The sequence below is a fragment of the Melospiza georgiana genome, chromosome 1 (assembly GCF_028018845.1).
Source record: "Melospiza georgiana isolate bMelGeo1 chromosome 1, bMelGeo1.pri, whole genome shotgun sequence".
NCBI classification, from domain to species: domain Eukaryota; kingdom Metazoa; phylum Chordata; class Aves; order Passeriformes; family Passerellidae; genus Melospiza; species Melospiza georgiana.
In genome coordinates, this window is record NC_080430.1 from 120,875,576 (window position 1) to 120,889,558 (window position 13,983).

Here is a 13,983-nt window from a genome sequence, read left to right on the forward strand (position 1 = left end):
CCAGAAAAATTTGCTTTACTTGATCTAGAAGAAATTTTTCACATTATCAGTGACTATAACTGGAGGAACCCTTAGGTAATGAGTCCTAGGCCTCTGAGGTGCTCCACATCCAAGTTATTAGGTCTCCTTCTGTTAGGGAGTTACATTGATCCTTTATTTCCACTACCCCAGCTCATTCTACTGTTTTCTTCCAGGATGTATCACAATTAAACCTCACATTTGCATTCAAAAGGCAGGAGTACTTTAATTAAAGCAAAGGAACTCAAATTAGTGTGCTCTCTTATATTTTCCACAGGGCAAGAAATATAATTTTTCTTGTAAATGAAATTTTTAAGAGAGATCTGTATGAATTTGATGACATATGGAAACAGCTCAGTGATTCAAAGTAGGGTCACAGCCTCAGGGTTAAAAAGTAATTCACTTTTGTGTGAACAAAACTACAAAGAAGGCAATTATTAAATATTTAATACTGATCTCTCTCTTTTCCGCTCTCCTTTCTCTTTTCACAGCATTGGAGAGCATGGAAGGATACTATTACAGGGACAGTGTTTCAGTGGAAGAATTTCAAGCTCAGATTAATGCTGCCTCACTAGAAAAAGTCAAGCAGTATAACCAGAAGCTACGGTGGGTAATAAACCAACGTTCCTGGAATTAGCTTACAGAGTTCTGTTTTTCAACTCAGTTTCTGTGACACTGCTTTAAACTGAAATCTGTTTTAGGGTGATTGGCTTTGGGTTCACGATTGAGTAAGATCCAAGATTCATGATTCTGACTTTTTTGATTTCTGTACTGTTTAGTTACTTTTATAAAAATTTTTTTATCCTAAAATTTTTAGCTGTAATTGCCTCCAGGTTGTTGTAATAATGCATGTAGAGAAGGAAATGTCTACTTGATCACAAGTGGAGTATCAGAATTGCTACACATTATGATCTGATTTTATAGACTGTATTTACCTAATTTCTACAGACTAGGACTTTAAAAATAATGTTCTTTTCCTGCTCTTTCTCCCCACACCACACCATACTAATGGGAATACAGACATATTTGGATGCCTGCATCAGCACTGGCTATGGATTACAGAGTGCATACTTGCCAGTGTATGTAGAAATTATGCAGCTATGTGTTTTGGTACATATTTCATTAAGGAGTTTCACTAAGGCAGAATTACTATTGCACAAAATAATCTGTTAGTTATGAAGTAAAGTAAGGAAAATGGGTGCATAGATGACTCTTGTGTCTCGCTGTGTCTGTGCAAAACACCTGTTTGAGTGTTCTTACTTGCCATGTGAGTTGAAGAGTGCAAAGGGCTGTGGTAAAACCACATCTATTCACTTCTAAAATTCTTGAATTGGATGGAAAAGTGATTTCACCAGGACGATTAGGCAGTTTATAAAGCAGCTGAGAACAGGAATTAAAAAAAGCTCAAGGACAATGGAGAAGGGTGAAGGAGATAAATGAGGATCTCTTTGCAATTCCTTTACCTGTTGGTTCTCTCTGGAGGGTTTTCTTCATGGACCTTGCAAAATCATTTAACTTATTTGTTATTAAAGCAGTGGGATTTCTAGATTCTGTTTTAATCTAAGTATTGCTATAGCAAAAGGGATTTTAAAGCCAATTTCATTCAGTAGGTATGGTATATTTGATTTTTCTGTGTGACATCTCTGTCTGCATTTGTTTGTCAATGATAAATGTATTCCTTTAGTCTGTTTTCCATCTTCTTGTACTCACACTTCCTATTGGGGAAAAAGTAGGTTTATGGTATAAATCAGTTTTACAGAGAACTTTGGTCATGCCAGTATTTGGCCTAGATGAAATCAGCTAGTTTTGGAAAGGGAGTCTATCAGTTAGACAAGGCAAGACATTTTGTGTTGTTTTTTTTCTATGAATAGGACCAATTTAACCTCCCATGAAGATCCTTGAAATAAATTCTTCCTGACTCTATGCTCTAATGTTCCTTGACCTTGCTTACCTCATGAGTTATGTCCTTCATTCATGCTGTGGCTATAATGAGGTACATTCCTCTTTACAGTGCTGTGACTCACAGCTCTGATGAGTTGCTAAGCTTCAAGGCCTAGTTTCATAAGAAGTTACCATGAAAAACTTATCATTAGCAAGAATTACCATGGGTATCTCTGCCCAGGCAGAAGAACAGGAAAAGAATTTATGTTTTTTTCAGTTCTCTAATGTCTGACTAGAACATTCAGTAATTGATTTGTTTGCTTTCTGGTGAACTCTACCCATTTCTTAAGTGCAGCACAAACAGCTTCAGGAAATAACTGACAAAATGTGAAGAGGAAAAACAGAAAAGCAGATGCTTCATTCTTGTTCTGCTATTTGCTAGCCTGTGTAGGTGTTTGGCCAGGAGAATCTAATGAAGTAACAACAGCAGCAAAAGATATTAACATTTGGATAATTGCTCTAAAGAAAAACAAAAAAAAGGAAATTAAATATTCCCTAGAAATATACTCAAGTGCAATAATACTTCACGTGGAAGAAATCCTCCATGCACCACCTCTTAATCAATAATAAAATAAGTCATCTAAGACAAAACCTCGAAGCTGTTCTTTCTCCATAGAAAAGGAATGTTCTGCTTGCTTGTTTGATGACCATCTGATGACCATTTTATAATCTCTCCATCACTACAGCAGCCAAAAGCAAGTGGGAGCAATGGCAATGGAAAAAGTGTGGGAGAAGAAAAAGTGTGGGACTAGTGGGAAAGAAAGCAATGTTTGGCAGTGACACTGCAGCCCAGGCATCCCTTGATGAGAACTCAGGAAACAATTTCAACTTCTCTTATTCCTGATGCATTGAGTTAATAATGCTCCAATAATATTTGAAATAAAAGAGACCCCTTGGTTGTGTGTGGTCCCAGCTGCAAACAGAGATTTTGGCCTAGCTTGGTATGTGCACAAGCAGGAGAGTAAATTAAAAAATGAATAGCATTTTTGCTCAGCTACCTCTTAATTTCTTGTAGTAAAGTCTTCTTAAACTTTTAGTACACAGAATATTTTTGGGTAATTGATTTCATACTGATATGTGCTTTAAAAGGATTAATATACAGGTTATTTATTTGAATGAATCAAAAGATATATTAGGGAATTTTTAGTGGATTTCAGGAAGGATGGATAGCCATTAAGTCAAGAAGCTGAACCTTTGCTTTTATTGCGGAGGTCATTCATAACTCTGGAACTCTGACCAGCTTTTCTACAGTATCAGAACTGATGCAATAAATCCAGGTGCAGACTTGTCCTCCTTGACACTGATTTGAACATCATTTAAAAAGCTTCTGTCTTTCATGGTTCTTGCTTTGGGGCTTTTTCAAATACTACCTCAGCTATGAAATAGTCATTGATAAGATCATCATTTTTATGAGAATGCATGAAAGACAGTTGAAAATTGGTTATAGAATTTCGTGCTTATGTGGAATGGAGGAAATGTTCCTCCATCTTCTGGAATGGAATTAACCCTAGCTATTTGAATCTTATTAGTAAAATATGGGAACTTTTGTTCTAAGACAAGCTTGAGTTCTCCTGCAATTCCTGAGGCAACATCCTCTATGCCAGCAGTATGTGGGAAGTGCTTTATTGAAATAAAAATGTTATTTAAAGAAAATCAACAAAACAACCAATATCTAGTTTATGAGATTTCACTCTGCTGAGAAATTTTCAGCATCTAACCCACAATTATTCTTAATCATGCTGGATTTTTTTTTTTCAAATTGCACTTATATTTATAGTTCACCAATTCTGTTTCTGTGACACTGCTAAGGAAAATAAAGTTATGTTCAAATTCTGTTTGAGAACTGGGCTGGTGCTAGTAGTTGCCAGCAATGTAACTTGAACTTAATCAAATTGTTTGCTAATCAGGAACATTCAGTACATCCAAGTGAAAGTAATTAGGTCAGCAGAGATTTTCAAGATCTTTATTTCTAGGTGTTTGATAGCTCAGCAGTTGTCTTCTAATTTAGCAGCAGACTAAAAAGTACCTGTGTATCTGATCACTATGGAGGTCAGTGTTAAATGAGACCTTTCTGTGTTCTCCTTCCTCCTTCTACTTGTCCCCATCTTCCTCCTTTGGTACTCCTTGACTTTCAAACAGGCTTTTTTCACCCTGAATCAATCCTTTTGCTGTTACAGATACCAGACATTATTTTGCTTCAACAGTGCAGGACACAATGGTGTTCAAATCTGTAACTACTACAAATGCTGGTAGGAATAACAAAATCTCACAAATGCACTATATTTACTCAGACTGCTTGGTTGATTTAAATATTGTCCTGCAAGTCTTGAGCCACGTAATTGTAAAAACATGAGGGTAAACTTAAAGCAGTAATGCTTCAAAATTACAATTTAAGCATTATTTGTTTAAAATACATTCTGTCCTTTGAATATGGTCTTCATAACTGATAGAGGTCTATTTCCTGCAGCAGGGTTCAGTATGTTAGCTCGTACTGCATTGAATAGAAATAAATCTTATGGTCTGTGCTGTGATGGTCAGATTGGTTGTGATGCAAGCCTGTTGGAAGCTGGGGCAGACCTTGACAGACAGGTTAGCTGCATGGCCATAGCTCAGACAGTCTTTGGACTGAACAATGACTTCCAAGTAAAACATTTATTTGGATATGAGAGCAGTTTTTATCCTTAGAGAAATAGGGTTTTGGGTTATCTTCCTGCAAAAAGTAAGCCATTTTTGAAAATGGACTTTCAGTGTCAGAATGAAAACTTCTGTAATGTTTGTCCAAGTTACTATAGGTTTGGACTTGCTGGCCCAGAATGAGAATTTGAGTGTGCAGTAGGAAAAAAAACCAACTTTCTCTTTTGGTCTTCCTACCTCTGTTTGACATTTTATCAAATTAATCTTTTTTTTTTGCTGGTGGTGATAGTTTTTTTAGGTTTTTTTGTAGTGTGAATTCTCATTCTGGGTGAAAGGTGTCCCTCCTATGACATTCTATTAAAATGCAGTTTTCTACAGGTGCTTCTGGTTAGCTGCTTAATCAGAAAAGTCCAAGCACATCTGTGCCATAGGAGGTTTTTTCCTGGATACGCCTGTGCACGGAGGGGATGTATCACAAAGGCAGAGAGGATGTTCAGGGCACAGGTCATTCAGCAGGGTGCAGGGCTGTGGCTGTACCAAGCCTCCTTCCAGCTTTTGTGCCTCTGCAGTGTGCTTTGCTTTCATTGCTGACAGTGGTCTGTAGGTGCTGAAAACTGCACATCAATAGACGTGCTTGGATTCCAAAACTGTCTATGCAGATCATTTTTAGCTAATAAGAAATTAGAGAAAGTAATGGTTTTTAGATAGATGAACAATTTTAATGCTTCTTCAGAAATGTATGCTCGCATTTAGATATCTAAACCCCTTCAAAATTTGTTTTCTGATGTTATGGTGGGCAGGATTGGGAATGTAAAGAGGAAATGAGAAAAATGATAGATGAAGGTGGGGTCAGGAGAGTTCTGCTTTTCCATTAATTTTCTCTTATCCTCAGCATGGCACTTTCTTTGTGACACCCCTGATTATGTGATGACCCAGTTCTTTACTCCAAAGATAGGATCATGCTGTGGGAAAGACAGCTGAGGGCTGCTGCACATCCCCACCACTGGTGTGGGTGTTAATTACCACTGGATAGTAATTAACTCGCTTGTGCATCAATAGAAAGTTCCTTCCTTCCTGCCTACCATTCTGTGTGATTTGGAACTATTCTTTGAAGTCAGCTGTGTCCAGGCTTATTGGCAGCTACTTCTGTACTCTGTTGTACAGCCATAATAGAAGAAAAATTAAAGCAAGCAGTAAAGGGGGGGGGGGAAGAAAGTGGATTTTGTTTGAGTTTTCTTGGGTTTTTTTTGTTGGGTTTTTCTCCCTATGTTGCTGCTTTCTTGGATATCATTTTGGGAGGTAAATGCAAGTCTGTTATGCTAAGGAAGCAATTATAATCAGTGAATCTAACGACAAATGATTTAGCTAACTACCCTCATTACATTGAACATCTGATTACACTGAATGTAATATTTGTCATTTTAAAGAGTTTCGTTTACAATGTAACTTCAAACAATTTTTCTGTCTGAAGCCTCCTGTATTTATTTTATGACATAAGTAATCCTCCACAGAGCAATGGCAAATTTAATTGAATTCTTTATTCAGGAATGTTACAATTCAGAAGGTTTTCATGTTGTTGGGGTTTCTTGTTTCTTTTGATTTTCAGAAAGATAAGAAAAGGAAACCATTTCTGCCTCTAGAATATCTGCAAACATGGAACAAAATCTCAGGAATGTAACATCTTTTTTATTTATACACGCATGTATAAATGCACAACAGCCTCTCAAGCTGCAGGCTTCTTGGCAGGATGATGCTTTCTGTATCCTGTATAATTTAGTCAAGGCAGAAAATAGATGTGATGGCACTCATGGCTTCAGGCTGAACTAAAATTCTCTAATAGTTGCTTTGCTGTAAATGAGTTACAATGACATAAAGGATGTATCCACTTAAAGGTAGTTAATTACTGTGAAAGAAAGAACTTGTTTGTCTCTGAAACAAAATGATGAAGCCTCTAGGCAATAACTGCATTATCAAAAAGGCTAGATCATCTATCAATTCCTGTAGTAAATACATTAAAATCCACCTTAAGACTGACAGACTCCTTGCCCCACTGTTTCCAGTGGAAAGCTTTTCCAAAGCAAATGCTCAAGTGGTCAAGAAGCTTGTCTTGCTTGTCCTTGTGCTACTCTTACCCTGTGGTGGGTCCTTCCTTCATGTCTGTTCTGCTCAGTGAGTGACATGTTAATGAGCAACTAACAGTTTCTGTCATTGCCATCAAGTTCAGAAGAGTGATGTAAGGAGACTTACGGGTGTCAGAGAGCGATTCTGTGATATTTTCTTTTTATTACAGTGATATATTTCTAAATGACATAGAAAAACTGCTTCCTGGCCTTCAATACTACCTATTTGATACACAGCTTTGTACTCAAAACAGCAGCCAGCAGTAAAGCAGGACTGCAATACTACAAATTTATCATGTATTTCCTAAGACTATAAACATTGGAAATCTAATGGCTCTTAGATTTTTAAGATGTGATTCCAAATGTCTAGAAATTTGACATAACTCTCTCTAAATGCAGTCTTTAATTGAAAATGAAGCATTCACTCTGAAGGATATAACAAAGAAATACTAGCTAAGTTTCTCTCCTGATTAACTTGGTAAGAAGTACTTTAGATAGAACAGAAATTAATATTCATTTCATGTAAGTGAAGCAAGACCAGAGAGAATAGAGAGATCCTGGGAAAAGTAAATGAAATTTGTCTAGCTGGTCTAAAAGATATTGCCAGATGGCTTGAATTTAGCTTTGGGATTTTTTTTCCTTTTTCCATGCTGTGCTCATTCTCTGAATGTAAATTAATTGTTTCTTTAGACTTTGGACAGAATAGGATCAGTATTTATTATCAATAGTGTTCTGTAATTGAAAGTTATGAGTCTTGGTAGATTATATGTACTGACTCTTTGCTCACCGAGGTGGACATCAGGTTTATCCTGCTTTCCTTAACTGCTGCAAGCACAGAGAATGTGGATTTGCAGTGATCAGGAGCCTTTTCTTTCCCTCCTGGTCGCTGATGGGAGAAGCAGGAGGGCACCTGTAACTGGTCTGTGGTCAAAGAACTTCCATTTCACATCACAAATAGGATGGTTTCAAGTGCCCTTGGATGTAGGTAGAGACACTGGAGACTAAATTCTGGAAAACAGGTGAAAAGTGGGCAGTGTTACATTGAGCAAACTGGACCTTTTTTCCCATTTTTTGGTCATCCGTGACTTTCTGTCTTCACATTTCTATGCTTACATTTATGTAATCCCCTGCTCTTGTGTTTACAAAGGTTTAAGAGCAGGGCTGTGAAAGGCCTGTTTTGATAGCAGGACTGTTGCTTTGCAAGCATCCTCCTCTGTTTCTATCTCAGATACTTGTGCTCATTCTACTGCCAGTTGCTCAACATACCTTACTCATTGGCTGAAGGTAGTTTAAATTGCTGGGAGACCAGTAGTTTAGCCAGATGCTGCAGTCTTGCAAGAAAATGAGGAGCATTATGGAGATTCCTCCCCTCAGTTTAAGTGTCTTGTTTCTTGGGAATTTGGTTTTCAATAACTGAGAGTTTGTGTCCCTGCTGTACTCCCAGTCTAATCCACTAAAGCAGATATTTGCCAAGGAAGTCCTTAAGTTTCATTTCTTGAAATTTTCTTTATACCCCTCCCCACTTGTAAGTATTTAAATGCATTATTAAACCTGATTAATTTTTCTCTTCTCTATGTATATTTCTTGCCTCACCATACAGTCGCATCCCCTTCACCAAAGCTCGCACTATTTCCCACAGTAGAGGGAAATAGTAGTTGTCCTGTTCCCAGCCAGGACAGGGTTAATTCCTGCAGCAGCCAGGAGGGACATGGCTAGGACCTGGAGATTGTTCTAGGCCACCTTCCATCATTGCCAGGGGCAGGGGAAGGGAGTCTCTTCCAAGGAGAAGAGGTTCCTTCTCCTGGAGTAAATGTGGTGCTGGTCCTGAGCCAGGGGGGCATGGGGGGGCATGGCTGTGGTTGGATTGTGGGCTCCACAGAGACCATTTTTGTGTGACCATTTTGTACACTTTTGTTATTAATATTGTTGCTCTTACTGTTTGTTTTCTTGCCGCACTGCTGTTTCTAGTAAATTGTTCTTGTCTCAGCCTGTGATCTTTACCTTTTGTGACTCCAATTCTCCTCTCCAGCCCGATGCAGGGGAAGGGGGAGTGAATGATGGTGCATGGCTTGGAGTGGTTTCAGAGGGAAGGCTAAACTGGAGAATACAATTCCTAAACCATGATATCAGTAGGGACTGACAAAAGCTGGTTTGCCACTTTGTGATGGGGTTGTGCCAGGAATCACAGAATTATTTAGGTTTGGAAAAGACCTTTGAGTCCAACTGTTAACCCAGCACTGCCAAGTCCACTGCTAAACCACATCCTTGAGTGCCATATCTACACATCTTTTGAGTACCTCCAGGGATAGTGACTCAACCATGTCCCTGGGCAATCTGTCCCAGCTTTTCCTAATAACCAATCTAATCCTCCCCTGGCACAAATTGAGGCCATTTCCTCTTGTTCTGTCATTTGCTGTGTGGGAGAAGAGGCCAATCCCACCTCACTACAAGAACAATAAGGTCTCCCCTGAGCCTCCTTTTCTTCAGGCTAAACAACCCCACCTTTCAGTTGCTCCTTGTATGACTTGTGCTCCAGGTTTTTCTCCATCTTCATTGCCCTTCTCTGGACACAGTCCAGCCTCTCAGGGTCCTCCTCATAGTGAGGGCCCCAAAACTGAGCACAGAATTGGAGGTGTGGCCTCACCAGTGACAAGTAAAAGGGCGCTAGGACCTTACCAAGGGGTAGGGCTTACTGACATGCTTACTCATGAAATGCAAGTTACATGGTACTAAAGCCACATGGTACTAAAGTTTTCTGTTCTGTACTTCAGTTTTCACAATAGTTGTGAGAGGTCAAAGTATTACTGTATATGCTCTTTGTCAAGTAAAGTCATGGTACTGTCATAAAGCTTTTCAGTTGTTAAAATTAAAACTTTCTGTAACTACTAAGGATGCTGGTGATGCTGTACATAGGATTGTATTGCTGACAGATGCTAGGAGACTTGGTTTAAAATTGCTGAGTCTTAGCATGGGTTGGGAAGGTAATTCTACTTGGTAATCTATCAATTATTGAGATTTGCCATTTCGTGGCAAGAATACATGAAATAATTTGCTATAACAGAAAATGGACACATTGACTACAGAAAAAAATGGAATTTTTACATATATATTAGATGATATAAATGTATTTGCAAATGTATATGTATTAATTTATATACACACACATATATACATAAGCATGTTATACACACTCTCACCTGTGTAGTTAAAAGCTAGATGGCAGAACAGTATTATTAAATTGTTATTAAAGAAATACTTTTGTATTTGTGTTTTTGCACACATACAGAATTGTTATTAAAGAAATACTTTTGTATTTCTTTAAGAACAATTCTGTATGTCTGCACATAGATGCAGAAATACAGCGTTACTGTTTATCTGTGTCATAAATCAGTGCTTTTTAATTCGAGCTGAAGAAAATAATTAAGGATTCCCACACTTCCCTACTCCACACCTCTGTTCTGATGTGTCCTTTCTCAGATTGCTGACTGTGCTTTTCTAGATGGTCTTTAATATCTTGTGACTAAGGGATAAAAAAATCTAGTAGAATTGAGATACATTTCCATGCTTCTATTGAGGACAGTAGGAACTAATTTGTATGTTTGCCGCACAGGTTCTGGAAATAAAATGCTAAATTCTTCTGTGCTATAACATCAAAGCAAAACCTTTCTAGAGCAGAACCAAAAACTCGGTGGTATTTAATGCCATAACCCAGTTACCTACTCCTCTTCAATTATTTTTTTACTATCCTTCTTTTTAAAAAAAGGACTAGCAATACCTAGGATAACCCTGTGGGCTTACTGGCACAAGAAATTTAGAATAAGACTAAACACTTGGATTTGCTTGAATTATCTTTCTGTTCCAAGTTACTCAGGAATGCGTGTCTCTACAGGTCTGAAACATTCTTAGGCTTCTATTTGCAAAATTTCAATTTTCAGGACTTTATACATGTCTGTGTCAGCTTTGGAGGGTACCCTGAAAAATGCTTCACTAAGAAAACATCAGTGCTTCTGCATTTCCTTTGTACTCAGGTTGTGGGAAGACATCTTGGGAAAGCCTTTATCTTGTGAGAGATTTTACTTTTTGAACCCTAAGATGTTTGTTACCTTATCCTGGTGTTAGTTTTCCCTGAGATACTTGTCCCTCTTATTTGACATTGCTGTGTAGGGGATATCTTACAAAAGTCGAACACAGCAATAATCCTCAGTAGATTTATTGTGTATTGGATTATCTACCTTTTCTTTTTTTTTAAGGAAGGCTTTTCTGCTGGATCTTAGAGAAATTGCAAGGCTTTAAAAGCTAACATCACATTTGGAGACAAAGAACTATGATTTCATTCTGGTTCATTTCAAATGGATTAGAAAATATTGTCCAAATTGGGCACCATGCCAAGATTGCCATTAACTTTTCCCATAAAATATGATTAAAGGTCCTTAACAAGCATTTAGTAATTAAGCGAAGTGCTTTGGAAATTTATATGCTGTCCACAGGTTGTCATGTTCTGTAAAATACTGAAGACAGTTTTTATGAAAAGCAATAAAAATAAAGCACTTGAGAAACATCTGGGAGTGTTATCTGATGGGGAAGGAATAGTTTCACTTGTAACAGGATATTTTTATATTTTAAATGAATGTTGTGTAAAGTTGATTTTTGTTTGGGTTTTTTTAGGTTAGTGAATAATTGCCTGAATTAATGGAGTAATTCCTATAACCACATATTCCATTCCAGTGTCCGTGTTGCTTCATTTTATACTCTTGAGTTAATTATATTCCATGTACTCCATTAATTAGTGTACTGTTCCATATTTGGTTTCTGGTTTTATTTAATGCAGATGAATTTGCTGGAATAACAGTCCAAAGAGATGGGATTGCTGAACAGTCTCTGAATGAAGCAGATTTTCCTATTGTATGGCAGGAAAAGGCAGTGTAGGCTTTCAGTCTGATAATGTTCAGGGGAGAGCAGCATGAGGCTTTGTTTTGTAGCTTTGCTAACAAAGAAAAAAGGTTGGTCTGCTGCTGCTGAGGTAGCTTTTATGTGCTGTGGCCACTCAAAGTGATTTATGAGTAATTTTCTCTACAAACCTCTTTTCCTTTCAATGGTGTCCAGCTTCCTTTGACACAGAGTGCATTGCAGATCATGCAACAGGCTTAATGGAATAACAGCACTAGATTATCTTTGCTGTGCTTTCTGAGGGAATTAATTCAAACCTTAAATTTGGGAGAATTTTTTTTTCAAAGCTACAAACAACAAACAAATAAAAGATGGGTTTATTTAATCAAGTAAATCATGCCAGATTATTGAAGAGTAACAGGTATTCAGATCTGCAGTCTGCACCCCTGCCCAGCAAGTGTGCAGCAATGTAACTTCTCTCCTACATGAAATAAAAAAATAAGAGAGGGAGCAATTTTATCCTTGTGTACTACATGAATCAGTGCTTTAATGACTGGGGGATCCAGCTGATCCTCTTGTTTGAGAGCTAGGATGCAAGAAGACTTTTTTTTTTTTTTTTTTTTTTTTTTTTTTTTTTTTTTTTTTAATACTATAGAGCAACTGAAATTTGGCTGCCAAACTCCTTAGTTCCAGCCTGGGTTATGGCTCACCTCACTTGTGGCCTTTAGTCAGGTCTGTGCCTTGGGCACACAGAGTGGAGATAGATCTCAGTGATACCTTGAGGCTGTCACTGGAGAATCTCTTTTCTTTTTCCCTTATGTGTACCACAGTTCAGTTGGGTTTCTCTTGTTCTGTTTCATTTAAATGTTGCCCAGAGTTTCTGCATTAGTGGCTGCTGCCTGGTTCTCACTGGTAGGTAGGGAGGCCTACCAAATATTTCTATTTTCAGCTGCCACAGGAGATTTTAGGAGCTTTACTACCAGCAGAATGAGTTTTGTGATCAGAGAAACATGGAATGGTTTGGGTTAGACAACCTTTAAAGATCATCTGGTCCAACTTCACTGCTGTGGCAGTGACAGACTTATTTCAGTGTTGCTGCAGAGGCACTAAAACCTGTGATCTTATCACAAAGATATGTGTGATATTTATCTATGAGATGCTTAATGATTGCATCTCTGTGGTGAGCAATTAATGTGCTTATAAGTTGGAAAGTTAAAACAAAAATTCCTCTAGGGTTCCGGAGTTGAAGAAGACATGTACAATGCATATTTGTCCCCTGTAGGGTTTCTGCTTTTTTGTTTCTTTTTATATTATGAACATGTATATGTTTCCTCTGTCAGTACTGTGTTTCATGTTGGGGATTCTGCTTTTATGTTACTGCACTTATATACAGCAGATATAAAAAAAGGTTGTAGAATGTGAAGCTCAGGCACTGTTTCTATACCAGTTTTCCCAAAGTCACTCTTAAAATCTATACAGATGCACAGACCTTTTTTTCCATGGGTAGCTTTGTTGAAAATTACTTTCAGATCCCTTTTTTCTTTGTTCTTATAACTAGATGTTAAAGTTTTGCACTGTACTGCCAAACGGCAGAGGGACAGTGTTTTGCCTCCAGAATGAAAAAGGGTCTTTATTTTATTGATTTTTATTTAAATGTTTTAAAAGAAGGAGTGATTGTGCCTGTTGATTATTGTATTACTCCTTGACCCTCCCTTTCCATGAGGTAAAACACCCTCCAACCTTAGGATGTTGTCTAAGAATAGTCCCTTGTAGAAATTTTGTTCAGGACTTGAAACAATTAGTTTTTGCCTTACTCTATCTGTTTGTTCTTTCAGGGCATTCTACCTGGACAAGTCAAACTTGCCTCCAAATTCTACATCTAAAGCAGCTTATATAGATAAGGTAAATAAAAATGTTAAGTGCCTAATTAAACTCTGCATGTTACACACTGTGTTACTGAGACTTATTCTATCACAAATTGAATTGTTTAAATCTTGGGGGAGAGGGGCAGGGAAGGGAGGAGCTCTCTTGCAGCCTTTTGTCCCCCCTGTGTTTTTTGGGGTAGGTGGTACCATGTGGTTCTGATTAAAAGGTGTGGCAGGGAGGGTATCTGGGTATCTGCATTTGAGAAGAGGAATCATTACCTTCTTTTTTCACTGTGCTTTCAGAGCAATGCTGCTGCCCTAGGAGCATGTGACATGCAGGCAGAAATTCTTTGTTCTGAAAGCTGGAAGTGCTTTTCCAAATTAAATACTCCTTCAGCATCCTGCTCAGAAGACTTTCTTCTGAATCTTCTTATTTAGGCTTTCTTCAAATGCTTTCATCTGTCTTTAAACCTCTGTGGCAGAGAGATCCCAGGGGCTATAAAAATTCATTTAATGCT

The 13,983-nt window shown here is 37.9% G+C and overlaps 1 protein-coding gene across 1 annotated transcript in view; it reads left to right on the forward strand.

Annotated features, from left to right (window-relative positions):
• PREX2 (phosphatidylinositol-3,4,5-trisphosphate dependent Rac exchange factor 2) overlaps nucleotides 1-13,983 on the forward strand; it is a 171,532-nt gene that overhangs the window by 125,582 nt on the left and 31,967 nt on the right. Inside the window, exons 36-37 of the mRNA XM_058031486.1 lie at nucleotides 510-624; nucleotides 13,436-13,502. Of these exons, the coding sequence (XP_057887469.1) occupies nucleotides 510-624; nucleotides 13,436-13,502 (182 nt within the window). The remainder of the gene's footprint in view (nucleotides 1-509; nucleotides 625-13,435; nucleotides 13,503-13,983) is intronic.